Source organism: Danio rerio, chromosome 3 (genome assembly GCF_052040795.2).
Source record: "Danio rerio strain M-AB ecotype USA chromosome 3, GRCz13ab, whole genome shotgun sequence".
Classification (NCBI taxonomy): Eukaryota; Metazoa; Chordata; class Actinopteri; order Cypriniformes; family Danionidae; genus Danio; species Danio rerio.
In genome coordinates this window covers 24,231,853-24,251,756 of record NC_141023.1, presented here as the reverse complement: position 1 = coordinate 24,251,756, position 19,904 = coordinate 24,231,853, and the positions used below count along the sequence as shown (strand labels likewise).

General features: G+C 36.6%; 2 protein-coding genes across 3 annotated transcripts in view; one reads left to right on the top strand and one right to left on the bottom strand.

Annotated features, from left to right (window-relative positions):
• The window catches only part of LOC100535636 (protein shisa-9), a 121,919-nt gene extending 102,841 nt beyond the window's left edge, over positions 1-19,078 (top strand). Inside the window, exons 4-5 of one of the 2 annotated variants that reach the window (XM_087244508.1) lie at positions 3,902-4,012; positions 13,353-18,750. In XM_087244508.1, the coding sequence (XP_087100634.1) occupies positions 3,902-4,012; positions 13,353-13,813 (572 nt within the window). In that variant the 3' untranslated portion in view covers positions 13,814-18,750. Of the gene's footprint in view, positions 1-3,901; positions 4,013-13,352 lie in introns of both variants that reach the window. The other variant, XM_087244509.1, reaches the window with a different exon arrangement.
• LOC147845623 (uncharacterized) overlaps positions 1-19,904 on the bottom strand; it is an 807,608-nt gene that overhangs the window by 631,935 nt on the left and 155,769 nt on the right. The window lies entirely within an intron of this gene.

Here is a 19,904-nt window from a genome sequence, read left to right as displayed (position 1 = left end):
TATTTACTCAAACTTTGTGTTCCCTACCAGTTTCAGATTGTTGTTCTGTTCACCACAAAGATAATTTGTAGAATGCTGAAAGCCTGTAAACATTAACATCCATAGTAGAAAAAAACAAATACGGAAGTCCAAGGTTACAGGTCAACATTCTTCAAAATATCTTCATTTGTGTTCAACAGAGGAGATATTTAAAAAAAAATCAGACAGCTTTGTGAATAAATGAATGTACAGTTTTGGGTGAACTATCCCTTTAATTATTATTTTTAAAATGATAAGCTGTGGAAAGTAAACAAACAAATATGAAAATGCATAAAAAATGATGTCTGACAGAACATTAAAAGCAGATCTGGAATAGAGGACTTGATGAGTTCAGCGAAATGGAAGCGGCCTTTTCATGACACCGCGTGTGTTTGCGCGTGCACTATTAACCCTTTAAAAAATGTGTGAGACAGCATCGATAAACACAATGTGTGCCTCATATGCGTATGAATAGGACATTATCTGTGACCTGTGTCCATTTGCAGATTTAATTGCCTGCATGTGAAGGTTTTTGTGTCTATGTGCTGTAACGATCCCTCCTGCCACAGTTACATACACGCATTAACCCTAACATGCATACGTTAAGTGCATATATACAGACACAAGAGCACAGTGATGTGACAGAATGGGGTCAGTGACCACACAGGCCAGCCCAAAGGGGAGGACACAGTATGTGTGTCCTAAATAACCTTTAGTGACCTCTGCACGGCATGTAGACAGCACTAACTTGCATATACCGCATGGCATGTATGCGTATTGGAAATGGATGCTAATTGCACACATGCGCAAACATAACCACAAGACAGAAACAACGTGCTCTGTATATCTCTGGTTTCTATTAAGTTGCAATGACCATATTATCTTTCAGATTCTGTCATACTTTACAGTAAGGTTTGATTAGTTAATGTGTTTGCTGTCATAAACTAATACTTGAGCAGCATTTATTAATCATACTGTAGTTCAACATTCACTAATGCTTTATTAAAATCCAAATCCATGCTAGCTAACATTAGATAATGCACTGTGACTTAACATGAACAAATACTGTAATAAGACAAATTAATACTCTGGTAACCTGTTATCAGAGACTCTAGTATTCTCATATCTTTAATAGTTTTAGATAAGCTTATTAATTAGCCGTCATTTTACTCACCATTTGAAACCGAAGATGTAAAAATTGCTTTGTCTCAGTAAAACTTTAGGAAAGATTAAGGGTTGAGGCTAAAACTAATGTTGTATATGTAACTAATATTCAGTTTCTTGCTTAGATTAACCATTTTGTCAACCGTGTGTCATCAAAAGCTGTGGGCGAAAGGCACAATTTTGTTTTGCATGTATGTTTTCCTTATTTATTTATTTTTAATCTCAAAGTGCCAGCAGCCATTGACTTGGATTTCATGAATCACTAAAGACCACACTTTTAGCTAAAAATCTTCTGAGACTACTTCTAGTTCTAGAAGAGAGAGAAAAAATGTCACCTATTTATAATTAATCTACATTATTTATTATTTTGCAGTGGCTTATTTTTTTTTAAATATGAGAATGAACTGTATAGTCAGGATATTTGTATTTCGATTTGAAAAAAAAATTAAGTGAGTGACTTTATTCTTCATCACTTGGTCTCAATTTTCTTGTCCAAGTGAATTTTTTCAGAGCTACATTACTTGTGAATTGTTTCAATACCTGCCAAGAATTTTATTTATACTTAAAAAAACATTACAGGTTGATGCATGTACATTAAACAAGCTTTTTGTTTAGATTTTTCAGTTAAAAACTCAACTCAAGTGGCGCAGTGGGTAGCACGATCGCCTCACAATAAAAAAAAAGTTGCTCCAGTTTCCACCACAGTCCAAAGACATGCGCTATAGGTGAATTGAATAAGCTAAATTGGCTGTAGTATACTGTATGTGTGTGAATGCAAGAGTGTATGGGTGTTTCCCAGTGTTGGGTTGCAGCTGGAAGGGCATCCGCTGCGAAAAAACATGAGCTGGATAAGTTGGCAGTTCATTCTGCTGTGGCGACCCTTGATTAATAAAGGGACTAAGCTAAAAAAAAGAAAATGAATAATAAAAATAAAATTAAACTCAAGTTGTATTCCAAAATCAAGATGGCATAAAATATTAAGACTTTATTTAATTTCCCCTTTACCCTGTAAAGCCTGACATACGAAACATAAGTCAATTTTTCTTGTATGGTGTGATATTGTAAAAATATGTATACCAAAACAACAGTTTGAGACAGTAATCCATGCTTTTATGACCACTCAGTTACATTACTGTAATGCACTGTACAGCATGTTGGGAGTAGCAGGTCAGCTATTGCCCATTTGCAAGTGGTGCAAAATGCTGCTGCATGCCTGTTAACTGGTACTTGCAAACTGTTATATATATATGGAATGCCATTCCAGCAACTTTAGAATACCTGAAATTCTCCTGGGAGGAAGATTTAGGTGTTAAAATCACAGATGAGAGATGAGCCTTAAACAGACTCTAAGATCATCCGTTTGTGCAAGGCATGGCCTCATACAATTTAAAATATACATTGGTCCAAACAAGTGTGTGGGTGTTTCCCAGTGTTGGGTTGTAGCTGAAAGGGTATCCGCTGAGTAAAACATGTGCTGGATAAGTTGGCGGATCATTCCACTAAGGCACCCCTGATTAAGCCGAAAAATCAGCCCCTGATTGACTAAGTCGAAAAAGAAAATGAATGAATGGATGGTCCAAAAAAAACTTAGTAACACATTTCCAGAAGTGGACCCTGCATGTAATCGGTGTGGTCTAGAACCGGCATCACTCGCTCATATTTTTTGGAGCTGCCCAAAATTATCATCTTGATGGAAAAAATACTTTTCTAATAATCTCAAAAATAGGTCAAAAGCCAATAGATCCAGATCCCCATATCTTAGTTCTGCATCACTGATTTCAAGAAACAGTACAGAACAAAATATAGTTTCTTTTGTCTGTCTACTAGCTCGAAGGCTAATATTATTAATCAAATGGAATGAGCGTTGAATGAAACATATGGAACTGGAGAAAATCAGAAAGAAGACAAATTTTATAAAATCTGGCAACCTTTCACGGATTATTTTCAAAACAAATGGTTAACAAGAAATTGTTAAATTGAAGAGTATTAGACTAATTTAAATAAAACAAAAGATTCCTGTTTTATTTATTCATTTATTAATATTATTGCATTTATTTTATTATTTGTTTCCTTTTTGTAGTTTTTTTGTAATTGTTTATTATTGTATTAATTTGTTATCACTATACTTCTGTATGGAGTGTTTGTATATTGCATGTTTTATTGTCAATTTGTTGTGTGAATATTTGTTGTAACAAATTTGTAAGTCGTTGTGTTAGAATGTCTAAAAACTCCACTTATGTCAATTGATCTTGTTTGAAGGAGTTTTTAGTGAAAAGTGGAAAAAAGACTAATTATAAACTTAAGAAGTCTCTTTTTTCAGTGTACATGCATAAAATATAACTGAGTGTAATTTGAATAAGACTGTAGTGTTATGTAAAAGCAGCCTACATTAACACAGCAAACACATTCATTTAAAGTGACTTCAAAATCCAAACACATGAATCAGCTGATGTGATCAGTGTAAATCCATGACCTTGCTGTCACCTGAGCTCCAGCTTTAAGATCTTCCTCTGTCTGCATGCATGTCCTTCATTCCCCTTGCTTAAATGAACGGCAGGGTTTCTCCTTTACTGTATAATCACATGCACTCATCTCTTTAAAAAATGTGCTGACTTCCCATTTACTAACGCACCCCTCCTTCTTGTGTCCCCTTCTCTCTTTTCTTCACTCTTTCATTCCTCCTTGTCCTCTTTTCTCCACGCTTTCTCTCCTCCTCTAGAGCACAATCACCTGAATAACGTCACGCTTCCTCCTTTGAGTCCCGCAATGACCCTTTCTCAGCCACACAACAACCTGGGCTTCAACAAATACTCCTCTCTGAAGACCATGGGTAAGACACACACACACGCACGCACGCACGCACGCACGCACGCACGCACGCACGCACGCACGCACGCACGCACGCACGCACGCACGCACACACACACACACACACACACACACACACACACACACACACACACACACACACACACACACACACACACACACACACACACACACACACACACTAACCTCTTTCATCTTTCACACATACTGTATAGCTTTTCCTGGTAAATTACCATTAGATCACCATTTTGTGTTAATGTGTGAACAGGGTGTTTTATGCATATATACAGTGCTCAGCATAATTGAGTACAGCCCATTTTGAAAATGAATATTTTTCTCCATTTCTCTGTGAATATAGACAATTTATTTTAGTGCATTTAAACAAAACAGACCTATTAAACAGATATATTTATTAAAATAATATTTTAGTCAACAAACATATTTAGAAGTTGAAAGATAATACAATTAAATTCAAGCAAAATGTTGAAAAAATTACAACCTACTAAATTTCAAATTCTCTTGATTATTCCTTTTTTTAAAACTTGTATTTAATATTTTTTTTATAACATATAAATTTGGTTGTATTAGTTCTTGGACCATTATTGTAAGTTATTTTGTTAGATAAGCTCTAGATGTGGCTTCAGTACCGTCTAATCTAATGTATATGCACAACCATGATATTGTATCTTCCTATTAAAAAATCAATTTAAAATAGAGATTTGTGAGGGGTGCAATCATGTATGCTGAGCACTATATATATATACGATTGACAGAATTATTAGCCCTTCGGAATTATTATATACAGTACATAATATTTTAGATATTTTTTAAGATACTAGTACTCAGCTTAGTGACATTTAAAGGCTTAGCAAGGTTAATTAGGCAAGTTAGGGTAATTAGGCAAGTCATCATTAAAAAAATATATATGCTTAAGGGGGCTTCTAATATTGACCTTAAAATGATTTCTAAAAAATGTAAAAATATTTTTACTCTAGCCGTAATAAAGCAAGTAAGACTTTTTCCAGAAGAAAAAAAATATTATATATTAAAATGATTACATATAACACTGTACATATTTTGTATATGTTCATGTAAGAGTTTCTTTGTGGTTCAGACTTTGTATCTTGCCATTTGGATTTTCTCTTAGAGTTCTTAGATTACATCTTGTAATTTAGACTTGAAAATTATTTTGAAAAAAAGTTGAAACTATCCCGTGGTTGTAACCTTTTCTTTAGAATACTTTATTAGAGTTAACATATCATTTATGTTCTACATCAGGGGTTCTCAAACTTGGTCCTGGAGGGCCGGTGTTCAACTTGCATCAACACACCTGCAAGGATGCTTCTATAAAGCCTTATAAGAGCTTTATTAGCTAGCCCAGGTGTGTCTGATTGGTGTTGGAGCTAAAATCTGCAGGACACCGGACCTCCAGGACCAAGATTGATAACCCCTGGTCATCTCAATTCTAACTTGTTTTTCTTAATCCTGGTTTTATATGTGCATTGTTTCATTGAATTTTTCTAAAACAGTTTGTGAGATATCCACATAGTTCGCCCAATTACATTTTTTACTTTTTTTTTCTGTGCTCTGAACCGGCTTCTGAACAAAAATGCTTACTCTCATTTTACTGAAGAAATTGGTCCAGAATTTAATGTGTTTTCCAGTTACTGACATCACAGCGTTTACCAGTATAGTGTCCTACCAGTAAAAACCCCTGAAATGTATGTGAAAAACACATTTGTGCTTTTACCGTAAAAGTCCATCTGGTTGTTTTACAGTAATTTACCGGAACGACTGTGTGAAGTGGGCTAATATCCACACTAACAGCTTTCACATCTAGTAATGTACACCATAAACGCCACACACATGTTCATCAAGGTCACTTTACCCACAACCACTGATTACCATTGCAAATGTTTCCCAGTGTCATTGACTGCAGGGTAAACACACAACCTCACGCATATATGAACATGATAATCCCATATGCAAATATCACATCTCACATCAAGAAAAAAACTCACATGTTGTTAAAATCACAGCAACTTTACTGTCAGGTGAGTGATCTGGAAAGAGCGTGCATTACACACATAGAGATATGCTAATGGACTCAAACACAAGATAAGTAATGCAACCTTATCAATGTCAGTAAGGCTTGAAACAGAGCAGCAGATTCACCAAACAACCCGCTAACCTTCATTCTTATTGCGTTCCCCCCTGAGAGATGTGAAAATACATGCTCTCTGAGAAATGGAGGCTGATGGGAAATCGTTTGTAAAGTACTAATGAGTTCCATATGAAATGAAGGGAAAATATATGTCATATATGCTGAACGAATAACAGCCTGAAAACACAAAAACAGACTCAAGGACACTAAAGCTTGTTACAGGGATCGTTGTTATATTTGCTGTTAATTTACTCACCCTCAAATCATCCAATATGTAAGCGCTTTAAATGTTTTCTATCTGAAACCATGAGCCTCAGTTATTCATACTTGTACATACAACCAGTCAGCTCTTTCAGACTTGAGGTCCTTCAACGACGAATTCTTACTATTAACTAGTTTAGTGAATTATTATCCCACAATTATTAAATTGGCCTTTTACTTGTACATGTAAAGCAGATTTTCTGAATGATTTTGTTTTAATATCCCTAATTTTAATACCTTAACCCAACTACTACCTTAATATACAGTGTATATTTTAAAAACTGTTGACAGGCAGCAAATTGGGAGTTTGTTGAGCTTAAAGTCATAATTAATGCATTGCTAATAACGAGAATGGGGTATATGCACACAGACATCAGCAAGCCAGTCAGCCAGCCTCAGCGCTTCCAGTGAACTTTAAAAAAAAAATTATAAAATTGCTACGTTTAAGGTCAGATTCTTTAAAAATCAGGGATCTTCACTGCCTGTTAGATATACGATAGAGTGGGTCTCAGACCGGACAAGAAGTACTGCATTAAATGCACCATGTCCTTAAAATATGGCATTTTATTTTACCCGTATTTTCAATGGAGTTTATGTGCTCGCCTGCCGATCCTGACGACACTAGCGGTTAAATGGGGTTTCATCTTGTTTTACACTTGAACAACTAAATAAATTCTTAAGTTTATTCAATTGATTATATTTGAATTACATCACAACCTTGATGATGTAAAAGGAACCTTATGAAATATAAAATATTCACATTAAGCTTTCACCCGAAGTTTTTCATTTGCTGAAAAACACTAGCTGTGCATATAGCCAATTGTAGCTTAAAAAAAAGCGTGACCACAAACAAATACATGTGGCTCCTGATGATACATCCAATATTAGGAAGCAAAACAATTGGTCTGGTCAGATTGGATCTTAACTTTGCCTTCTTGTAAGTGTGGTTTGAGGGTGAAAAAGATGTAACATGCACAATTTGGCCCTTCTGGTGATCAAATTCAGGGCTTTTCAGCTCACAACACACACAATATATTTGATACACAACTCATAGAAAAAGCAGTTTGAAAAGGGGTAAAGGTGTACACATCTCCCATACAGAGACACAGGCAAAGTGTAAACACTTTTATTTCTGGTACAGTAAATGTACCAAACCAACTATTATTACACAATGTAGGCTGACATTTAATTGATATTATTTCTTTATATACTACTTCTACAATTGATTATTATTATTATTATTATTATTATTATTATTGTTGTTGTTGTTATTGTTATTATTATTATTATTATTATTATTATTATTATTATTATTATTATTACGGTTGTTGTTGTTGTTGTTGTTAATAATAATAATAATGATAATAATAATAATAATAATAATAATAATAATAATAATAATAATAATAATAATAATAATAATAATAATAATAATAATAATAACTATAATTATTTTTAACAACCATTATAAATGATAATAATAACAATAATAGTAATGATAGTAGTAGTAGTAGTAGTAGTAGTAGTAATAATAATAATAATAATAATAATAATAATAGTTGTGCTGATTTTAGTCTCAAGTAATCCTAATTTTATTAGCATACCTGGAATAACAACAACACCAATTATTATTATTATTATTATTATTATTATTATTATTATTATTATTTTAAACACTCATTATAAATGATAGTAATAACAATAATAATAATAATAATAACAACAACAATTATTATTAAATGTAACAATCAGTATAAATGATAATAATAATTAATAATAATAATAGTGATGATAGCAGTAGTAGTAGTAATAATAATAATAACAATAATAATAATAATTATTATTATTATTAATTTGCATGACTTGTTAATAACAATAGCAATAATAATAATAATAATAATAATAATAATAATAATTATTATTATTATTATTATTATTATAATCTTATAATTCTATTTAATTTAAATTCTATATCTATATAATTTCTTAATTTCTATATTGTGTTGTGCATATTCTTGACAGTTATTATAAGATTCACACATATGATTTCCTTTCTTTACACCTGTAGTTACAGTATAGTGGAATCTCACTAATATAAAAAGAATTGTGGACTAAGTATGAAAATCAGGATCAACAAAGAGACAAGAGAGGATCAAACGCACAAAGTCTGAAATGGATTTATTTTCTCTCCGTCAGAAGAAGTGTAGATTTAGATTATTGTGTCTGTTGGATGGCTGCGTTTGGATCAGCTCTGACTATGCTTGGCAACGAGAGAGTTCAGCAGGGCAAGCGGAGGCAAAGACGAGAGAATGACGGAGGAACATGCGCACAGAGACACCCGGAGTGAATAGATGCTTAAGAAAACTTCCCTGTACAGTCTTCATTTAAGAATAACGGTCATACAGAAAAGACAGATATAGACGAAGACAACAGATAAAGGCAAACTACAGCAAAAGAAAAAGTCGTGAAGAAGGAAAGAAAAAACAGAGAGGAACAGAGAAGCTGTGAGAACATTTACCGTCTGTTCATTAGTTTGATACATATGTTCACTCTATGAGCACTTCCTGTGTGTGACATCATCGGCCAATTATGTCACACTCTCTCGTGTTGCAGAGCCTGAATGACCCTCAGGACTAAACACACACACACACACACACATGCATACACAATGAGGAGTTTCCATTGATTGATTCATTCATAGCTAATGAACTTATGAGCTAATGATGTGTTCAATATCCTAAGCCTCTCATAAAACAAAAACAAAAAGTATATATTACATAACATACAGAAAGATGGTCACACTTTACAATAAGGTTCATTAGTTAATGTTAATTACTGCATTTACTAACATGAACAAACAATGAACAATACATTCACTACTGTATTTGTTCATGTTAGTTAACGTTAGTTAATGAAAGTACAGTAGTTCATTGTTAGTTCATGTTAACTCATGGTGCATTAACTAATGTTAACAAGCATGGACTTGCATGTTAATAATGCATTAGTAAATGTTCAATTATGATTAATTAATGCTGTACATGTGTTATTCATGATTAGTTCATGTTAGTAAATGCAATAACTAATGAACCTTATTGTAAAGTGTTACCAGAAAGATTTATTAAAACAGTATTTAAAGTGTTTAGATTAGGGGTCACCAATCTCTGTCCTGGAGGGTCAGTGTCCCTGCAAGGTTTAGCACCAACTTGCCTCAACAAACCTGCCTGGATGTTTCAGGTATACCTAGTAAGACCTTAGTTAGGTTGTTCAGGTGTGTTTGATTAGGGTTGGACCTAAAATCTGCAGGAGACCGGCCCTTCAGGAACAAGTTTGATGAGCCCTGGTTTAGATGTTTAGTGTTAAGTGTTTAGATGACCATAAAGATGTTTTTATTATAGGGTTCCAAAAATGAAGATAAAACCAAACTCATCTACATAATAATGGGTAATACTACTCTTAGAAGATACAAAAGCTGCCACTGTGGTTTTATTCTTTTCATAAGGTGCACATTTCTACCTAATGGGTCTACAAATGTGCATATTAGTAGCTTAAAAAGTACAAAAATGTTCCTCATGGTACAACAAAACACCAAAATTGCTTTTTAAGTACCGATGTGGACACAAATGTGTATCCTTTATGGAGGTACAACGACAGTATAACAGCTTTTGTGTTTAGTATATACTGTTCATAATATATACAGTCTTACAAACCAGAATTGAAACATTAATAGGTCTGTAACTGATTTAATTCATTTGACTGAATTAAATAACTGTGAAGTGTGATATTGCATTTATACAACAGTTCGACAGCAAATGTATAAAAAAAAAAAACCAAACACGAAGAGTCTCAAAATCCTTTTGTATGAGGAACTACTTTCTTCCGCCATTTATTCACATCTACAGCCGACATCAGAACAGCAGAAACCATTGACAGTTCACAAACGTCACTTTAGGGCTAGCATTTGAATGATTCTCTAGAGTAATGTCTAAAGTGATGACAAGACAGGTAATTTTTGCTCACATTTTACGGATGAACGGCATGAAATGCCATCAGTTTACAGAGATATCCCCCAGTATTTCCCTGTTGCAATCGAGATATCACAATAATATAATAACTTAATATATAACTTTGACTTTTTATTCAGGTTGTGGTCTCATTTTATCAATAACACCGTAAGCTGTGGCACCGACTTGCTTTTTACTACAAAGACGCCGTTTTGCGCGTGACATAGTAAACAATGTAAACAACAGATCTCCGGCAGAAATGGTGTCCTAAACAAACGAATAACAATCCATAATTCAACACTATTGTGCCGATGGACTAAATGTGTTTGATGGGATGTTGATCTGTGGACTCTAACCTTTCAAAATAAACCAATATGTACAGCAATGAATGCATGTGTGTCTTGTTATTACGGTGATATTCACTCCATATCTAATAAGCGTTTTCTGTACAACTTAGACAAATTTAGCAAATACATTCTTTATAAGATTTCCATTAAAAACAACTAGCTACAATGGCTGCTTGAGGGTCGTAGCTTTATACTGATGTATAGTTCATTAAGATTGCTTGTGTTCTTTTGATGTAATCTATAAGAAAACACTGAAATATTAAGAAACAGCAACCCAGTGCATCCACGTCCTGATGCTGGCTGCACCGAAAAAGCCAAAGCAAACAGAACCAGTTTCTGTGGTACAAAAATTCGAAATACAAACAAGAGATCGACTTGGAATGTCACTAACCTGATTTATAATGATTTGTTCAGCTGTAGTTTGAAACTTACATTGAGAAAACGCTGAATTTTTCTCCTTTTAAAGACTTATTATGTATTCTCTGTTGCCATCTTGTGGCAGAACGTCACTTACATTGGTCTGCTCAGACAGGATAATGGTGGCCGATGCATTGAATCTCCAAAATTATTAATGTTTTGAAAGAGGCACTATCCTTATAAATAAACTGCATAGTTGCAATGTAAACAACAACATTCTTGACTAAAAAAGCCTCAAAAGTACATTATATTGTCCAACAGCAGCAATATTTGTCAAACTGTAGAGTGTCCTCTTTTTATTATGTCAGTTTTTCCTTCTTTGTTTTTATTTATTATCAAAGAAATCGAAATAAAAAACTATATTGTGATTAATAATTACTATTAATTAAACTGTTTGAAATTGTTGACAAGTGTTTCTATAATGAAAGCATTACCCTCTAAATTGTAGTCAAATGGAATAATTAGCCAAGTGAAGCTTCACACCGCTAATTCAAAGTGTGTGTTTGCAGTTGTGTTTACTAAATCTGTTCTTCTCTTGCTCATTATTAGCGTCCTTCTCTTTAAACACACTCACTAATAAATTCATGCTAACTGAATATATACTGTACACTGCCCAAATTTTACCTGTTCACTGAAAGTTAGCCAGTTTCTTTCACTTTCATGTTCACTCCTGAACTTAAAAAACACAAATGTGCTAATAGATGTACACACTTAAAACAATAATGAGCTAATCTGCATGTCTAACCACATTAACAAACTACTGCTTGATTTACTGTCGACGAGAACAAATTAACATCCTCATTTGGCTGAATATTTCAGAATTTGTCACTTCTTCAAACACTTCAGATGCGTAGTGCTGAGACAACATGGTATTAGCTCTCAGCAGCAAACAACATCCCTAAAACCCCTTCAGGTTTAATTTTGACCTTCTAAGCTGATTGTAATACTAGCCGACATTTGCGCGCACACACAACCACAAACAGTGAGCTCATCCATACTGATACGGTCAAAACAATCATAACAGTAGCGGCTAATGCCAACTTCACAGATTTACTTTAATGGCTGCAGTATTTTGGCAGAAACAATGGTTCCCATCAGGCCAGGAGAGCACACGTACACAAACCATGCTACATGCTTGTGTGCCTTGTCAGCAGCATCTACAGTATATGCTTCAGCTGCAACTCAATCGATAGAAGGAAGAAGGAACTGTAAAGGAAGTCAGAAAGGAAAACAAGAAAAAGGAGACCGAAATGACAAAACAGTAAGGCAAGGTTGTTTATTTCTGAGGGCAGTGAAGCGAGCGGCCCTGTCTATAGCTTGCAGCGCTCAATGTAGATGGGCTAATTTGACGAGACAGGCTAAAAGGCTAACTCTCCGCTGTCAACTTTTGCTAACATGCTAACCCACATCATGTTCTTATCCTTATTTCTTATCCCTAAAATCTATGTCTATTACACAATTGGCTAACTTTTATCAAGCTGGTGCAAGTATTACCAATTATAATATCACACACAATTATTAAAATAAACACTTGTTTGTTTTTGTAATGAGACCAGAGTAATCATTAACTGGTTCCACAAAGCAAGTATAAAATATTTCATGATAGATTTTCATAATCTATGTATTACTGTACATTTTAAAAACTTCTGCAAACGTAGATGGCAGGTTGTCTTTGTGCCTCAAAATGTCAATATATTACCTTTTTACCAGACCAAACCATTCCATTATCTGCTTTGAACTATGTGCACCTCGTCTCTGAATTTTTTTTTTCATTGATCTGTTCAAACAGCCTCAGGACATATACAATTTATATTTCATCATGCCCATGATGTGTACAGCCAAAGCTCCCTCAAGTGAATGTATGTGCATGCAATCTGTGTGTGGCGTGAAGTAAATGTGCCACTGGCATCCTCACATCACACTTGATGACCTTCTGCTCCACGTGTTTTACTAATTAGATCCTCTGAACACTAAATATAGCATTTGTATAGTGTGACACATGTATTAGGTTTGTACACCCCATACTGTAGGCTATGCTAGTGTGAATAATGACCTTATTAAACAAAACACTTGAATATTTTTCACATTGTTGTTGTATTTTAGCCTCAATGACTCTAATTGTTTGTTTATCCATTCCCTTTGTCACTGCAGATACTACAGCCAGGGATTACTACCCCAAGAGCTACCCCATGATGGATTACGCACACCGCCAGTCCTCGTCTGCAACCTTCCAGCCAATCGTTTTCCACCCAAAAGATAAGCCCTTCCTTCCTCCTCCAGATATCCATACTCCTTTGGCTATCACCATTACATCTGCTCAAGTCCCCAAGCCCAAGATCTCCAAGACCAACACTCACCCACTCACCTCAAGCTCGGCCTTCAAGGCCTGGGACCCCAACAAGAGCCATGTCCAACATCAAGTCCCTCTCATGGCGCAGCCACCGCTGTCCCAGCCTAACAGTCGGCGTCAGGCCTTCTCCAACAAGCGGCAGTTTAGCATCGAGACTCTGCCAGAACTGTTCACGCAGCCTCTGGGGTATGGGCAGTCTCCACATCTCCACCTGAAACACAAGGGACTGCCCACAAACAGCAAAACAGAGGTGACAGTCTGAGGGGAAGCCTGGGAAGGACAAAAACACAAGAAAGCATGATTTCGATTAGACATTGCAACTGGATGTTGAAGCTTCTACACATGCAATTATATTTATAGTATGTTTCCTACTTTTATTTAGTTTGGATTAGATTTATAATTACCAGAGTAACGAAGGGGAAAGCACTGCATGGTCTTGTTTCCAATTCTTGATGGGCCTTGAATCCCCGGTGATCGTACTTTCCCCTAAAAATCTGGCCTGTTGTACTCCTGGCATTCAAATGTCTTTTGTGGTTGGGACCCATGTGTCCAATAGCAAAGGGCAGGAGCCTGGCACCTCAGGAGTCTTCACACCCTTCTGGACAAGGCCATTGTGCTGTCAACTTCCATCAGCCAAGAGCTGCCACAGAGCGAGATATTATTCCGACAATTCTAGACCACTGAGGACAAAGTACAGCAAGGAAACATAAGGAAGAGGACAGTGAGAAATCCAGGTGTCCCGTGAGAGAAGAATAAGACATTCGTGATGTACAGGTTCTTGTTATTTCTGCCAACGAATAAGGGTCTAGGTAAAGTTGGTTTGTGCTCCAAAACTTGTCCAGGGAGCAAACCACCAACATCAAATCTATTCTGGCTGCTTCTATTTCAAACTCTAGTTCGAGACAAGCCACAGGTAAAGACAAGGTCAATGAGCAAGTCTCTATTACTGACAGACCTCAAGAGAGACATTTCAGGGGACAAAAGTCGCCCGCAGGTGCCATAGTGACGGAGGAGCACACATCTAGGAGAACAAGTCCTGCAATGTCATAAGTAGCACTGCCAAAGCAACTTTGCTAAACTGGCCTATGTGTATTTTTTGCAATATCTGTCAAACAGCCTGCTTCTTTTGAATACTTCTGAATGTAAATAACTATCCTTTTGGTCGAAGCAAGAACCTATTAATCCAATGGTTTGATGGCCAAGTCTAGCATGTAGCAGCAAAACCCTATTGTAGCATCCTGATGCACACAACATGGAAAATCACTAAATGTGGTTGTGGGCATTGGTTTAAGACTAAAAGAGTTCAGGTGTTTCTGGACCTGAAGAGGAAAATACCAAGGAAAATGGTAGCAATACTAGGCCTATCTGTCCTCTCTTGCCTTGGGGCAAATGACTGATGGACACAGCTGTCAACCTCACTCCCTCTCTGCCGCTCCAAGCTGTTCCCAGCCAGGCGTTTGGCTGCCACACTGCCACCAAACAGCAGGGGGCGCTGTAATTGATGACAGCACACTTTGAATACAGCAGATCAAAAAGTTCTTGTCTTCTCATCTACAATGAACATGTTGTTTTGCTCATAAGACAGAGGCTACACCACATAACAAAATGTGGATATTTTTATGCACTATGACGTGACCTCTTATACCTTTATGTGACAACAAAACATCTGTGTACAGAGCAAACAGCTGTGTCTAAAAAGTAGCACACTTTATTTGAACAGCCTTGTGCAATTTTACGGGCCGATGACATCTAATGTACAAGCCACCTAGGGACTATTAAAGAGTGTGAAATGTTCAGAGTTCAACGGAACTGCTGCTCAGGGCTGCTTGCTAATAAAAAAGCAGTTCTGTGAGAGGCAGAGAAGGATTACTGAACTCAGAAAGAGGCGGAACTGCTCTCATAACAGTACAAAGCGTCCTTTTCTGAGCACTAACTTGCATTATAGTCACTGCAGTACACGTTACAGCAGTTGGGCCTGTAATGAACTATAAAGAAAGGATGAGAAAAGAACAAAGGAAGTGTCTTGCTCTCTCTCTATCCTCACACCAGCTTCATTTTGGAGGTAATTTGTACTTCTGGACTAACTCCAGGGACAACGGCTCCAAAAATATGACAACAAATACAGTTACAGCATGTTCCTAGATGGCTATTTTCAACCATCAAACTGATGCGAGGATGTATCAACATGCTCTCATGGGTCAGCTTCGAGTCAAACTATCCTGAGCAACAGTGATGCTTCTTTCTATCTCGGTAGCAATGCCCCCAGGGTGTCATTGGGTTTCAGGGGCAAACCCGGGAGGACAGGCGCAGCTGTCAGACTCTCCTGGCAGGGAGATGTCAAGCGATGCCAAGGTGAGCCAGCAACACAGTCCTCTGCCTGAAATGGAGCCACTTTGTCGGCCAGGAGGTCATACAGTAGAGTCTCTCTTTGAGGAATGCTAGAAAAGAGCGAGTAGAGAAGTTCTAATTGTTGTTAAAACCACATCGGCAAGGATGGATCAAATTTCCACCGAATCACATGGAATAAACTTTGTAGAAAACATATTTTGAGCACTGGATTGGTAAGTTAATTACATCACTGCACAGGTTAAAGATAAAAAAGTGTAATCAAATGAGATTGAGTGCATTCACACATACAAACAAACAAACAAAAGGTTTAAATATCTGCTTCCGAGATCCTTCGGTGTGAAGACTATTTGTTGGTTATTATAAACCACCCGAATAAGCTGAATGACTGTTGTTGCAGATTTCTTCTGTTCTACCTGTGATGTGAATGCCACCGGGTAGCATTTTATCTTTAGCAATACATAATGTATTTTTACTGTTTATGTACCATTTGTCTCTTTTGTACGGTAAGCGTAACTGGAATCAGAGTCGAGCCTGCCGCAGTTGACAACCATTTGACAAAGATGAAGTGCTTCCGAATTTTAACGCCCTCCCTTACTAACTTAAAAGATGTCTTGCCATATTTGAAGCTTGCGCTATATGTAAAAAGCATTCGCTTTATTTAATAATTTTTGAAAGATGTATTATAACCAATGCTTGAATGACATGTTAGTTGCCAGTCCAGAAACATGTAATAAGTATATTGGAGAATCACTTTGTTCCCATTTGTTTGGTGGCTCCATTCGTCTGGTGGTACGTTTGATTGGTCTAATCTTATGCACTATTCTAAGCTGTACCTTTTGTGTATGTATAATTAGGAGGAATTTTTACTAAGGGCTTTTAAAGAGGTCTATGCTCTTAACAGAAGTTTTTGCCCCATGTTGAATATGGAAATTGTTAGTGTTTTCGAACGCAATGACAGGGAGTAGACTTGCTTGTGTCGGAGTGGAGTTTTCAAGGGTTCACATTTCAGCAATGCTCAGCGCTTTGGTGAAAAAAATGTTGTACAACAACACACTCTTGTGTTGTGTATTACAGGGTATGCTTACATGACACTTTCAAGTGCAAAAGTTGTGTTTTTGGCAGAAAACGTAAGCTCTCTTGTCCATATACAACTATAAAAATGTAATTTTGTGAAAATAGTGACATAATTTGCTTATGTTTTACATGTCCAGTCATGTACGCGTCTAACTACCAAAAATATAACAGTGGTCATACACTACCTAACAAAAGGCTTGTCATTGGTCCCAGTTGTAAGCATCAAATAATAACTTGACTTCTAGTTAGTCATTGAGGTAGATTTTTCAGATGAATCAACTGTTGAACTGCATCACAACTACTACAGAAGACCTATTAGAACCCACATAGTCCCAAGATTCTCACAGACATCAGCCAAGATTGGTGAAGGAAAAGTCATGATTTGGGGTTTTATTAAATATGAGGCATGTAAGAGATCTGCAGAGTGGATGGCAACATCAACAGCCTGAGGTATCAAGACATTTGTGCAGACATTACAAACCACAGAATAGGGTAAATTCTTCAGCAGGATAGCGCTCCTGATACTTCAGTCTCCACATCAAAGTTCCTAAAAAACAAAGAAGGTCAAGGTGCTCCAGGATCGGCCAGCCCAGTCACCAGACATGAACATTATTGAGCTTGTCAGGGGTAAGATGAAGGAAGAGGCATTAATGATGAATACAAATTATATCGATAATCTCTGAGAGTCCTGCAAGAACGTTTTCTTTGCCCTTTTAGATGACTTTATTAATAAATTAGTCTAGTTATTAGTTAATCTTGAGGCATTTCAGATAAGCCACTAGAAGTCAAGCTATTATTTGTTGCTCCTAAAACTTGGATAGGAGACTTTTGTCTGGTATAGTATAACAGTTTTAAGACACTATGTAAACATGGATCATTGTTTAAAAAACACAAAAAGAAAATTGTCTGACTTTAGAATACAAATGTCATGTAAACGTACCCTCAAAATCCATTTCAAAGCAAAAAAACATGTTTCCTGCTTGAGAAAATAGGACTAAACCCTGAAAAGTTATGCAAAATGTGTTGAGAACAAATGAGAGCTCATTATTAGAGCGACAAATAAACAACTGCTCTTAGACTGAACTTACCAGCATTAAAGGAAATCCAAGCCAGCTACAGCACTGCAGGTTGATCCTAATTAAAAGTCACTCATTACATCGTTGATCAAGAGAACGACAGGAAGACTAATTAGGCTTTTCGGTTTCTATGTTTTTGTTTGTTTTACCAAAACATTAGCACTAAGAAAAATCTCCTGTCACATTTCTTGTTTTACATGTTTACTGATTAGCTATGTACCCACCTGTCTATTCATCAATCAGGGTTGAAAAGTTGAACATATAAATATAGTGTAAAATTGTATGTATATGATGTGAATATAAAGCAACATTAGTTCACAGCCTTTCACAAACACACACACATTAGAGCTGAGGATTTGACATTGTAAATGCAGTGTTTTGTGTGTGTGTGCATCTTCCCCAAAGGCTTCTCTAGGTGCAGCCAGCTCACGTTACACCATGTCCTAACTAGCTGTGACAAAGTAATTTATTTTTGCAAAATGCCATGCAAACACAGCAACAATGACAGCCTGGTTTTGGAAGTATTATTTCCCAGTGGTATTTCAAAAGAGCACTGAATCAAACAAACGCTTCTGACTTCTGAGATAAATCTTTCTATCAGCAAGCAAGAAAGTTTCTATCATTTACATGACAACAGCATTTTGGGTGAATAACAACTATAAAATCTTTGAATTTCATAAAGTTTCAAAGTGCAAGATTTTAAAAATCACATCTTTATCGTCTATGTGTAAACAACAAAAATGTGAATGTGCAATGCCAATTGCATCACTTGCATTAATTTCTCAATTGATTAACTTGCCCAACAACCTAATAAACAAAACAACAATGGCCGACTAAAACAGAGGACATCTCATAGATGTAGCCTAGGTGCAGTTGAGCTGCAATGCTTTTTAATGCCCACACCTAACACCAACCCTCAGAGTGATGTCACTAGCTCCATCGAGTGCATTGTGTCTGACATTGCAAGTCTGAGATATGCAGTCTCATCTTGCAAATCCAAGTGTGCATCCAGATACAATTGGACTAAAGCAACATTATGAAGCTGCAGGCCCAGAGACCCAAGTGCACGCTTAGACCTGCATGGTCAGACAAGCAGTTTCAGACCGATCCTTATGGTTAGGGTTACTGTCACATGTCCAATGTTGCTACTTGCTAGAAAGTGCCAAGATGTCCTCGCTGCAATTTGGAGTCCAATACATAGTGGACATTGATTGCCTATTACTTAGCAAAAATGGGCCCAGTACATCAAGCTGCTGGCTGCAGCGAGGACCGTCCCGAAAATGCTGGTCGGAGCGTGCAGTTGAGTCTCTGGACATGCCTCTTCACCTGACCCAACAGCAGGTGGCACTGAGAAAACGATAGTTTTGAAAGTGCTGGTGTGAGTGCGCAGGTTTGAGCATGCAGTTGGGTCTCCGGGCCTGCAACTTCACCCTACTCATTGCCACCTACTAGCTGCAGGCCCGGAGACTCAACTGCACGCTTAGACAGGCACTTCCAGACCTATCATTATGGTTAGGGATAGGATCACGTGTCCGATGTCGCTACTTGCTAGAAAAGAGCCAAGATGTCTTTGCTGCAGTCTGTTGACGTACTGGACCAGGTTCAATACGTAGTGGACATTGTACCGCTCACTAAGGTAACACCCATGCTGCGTCCCAATTCGCATACTTAAACTACACCCTAAAATGATGTACTTTTTTGTGAAGAAAAAGTTTATACTTTTGAGTGTGCAACGGAAGAGTTTGCCAGCTTTAGGACATACTACTTCCTCTTTAACAGATCGTTTTGTTGCTTAGTTACTTGACGGTTGGTCTCGCGCGTCCATCATGTTTGTAGTTTATTTACACTTTTCAC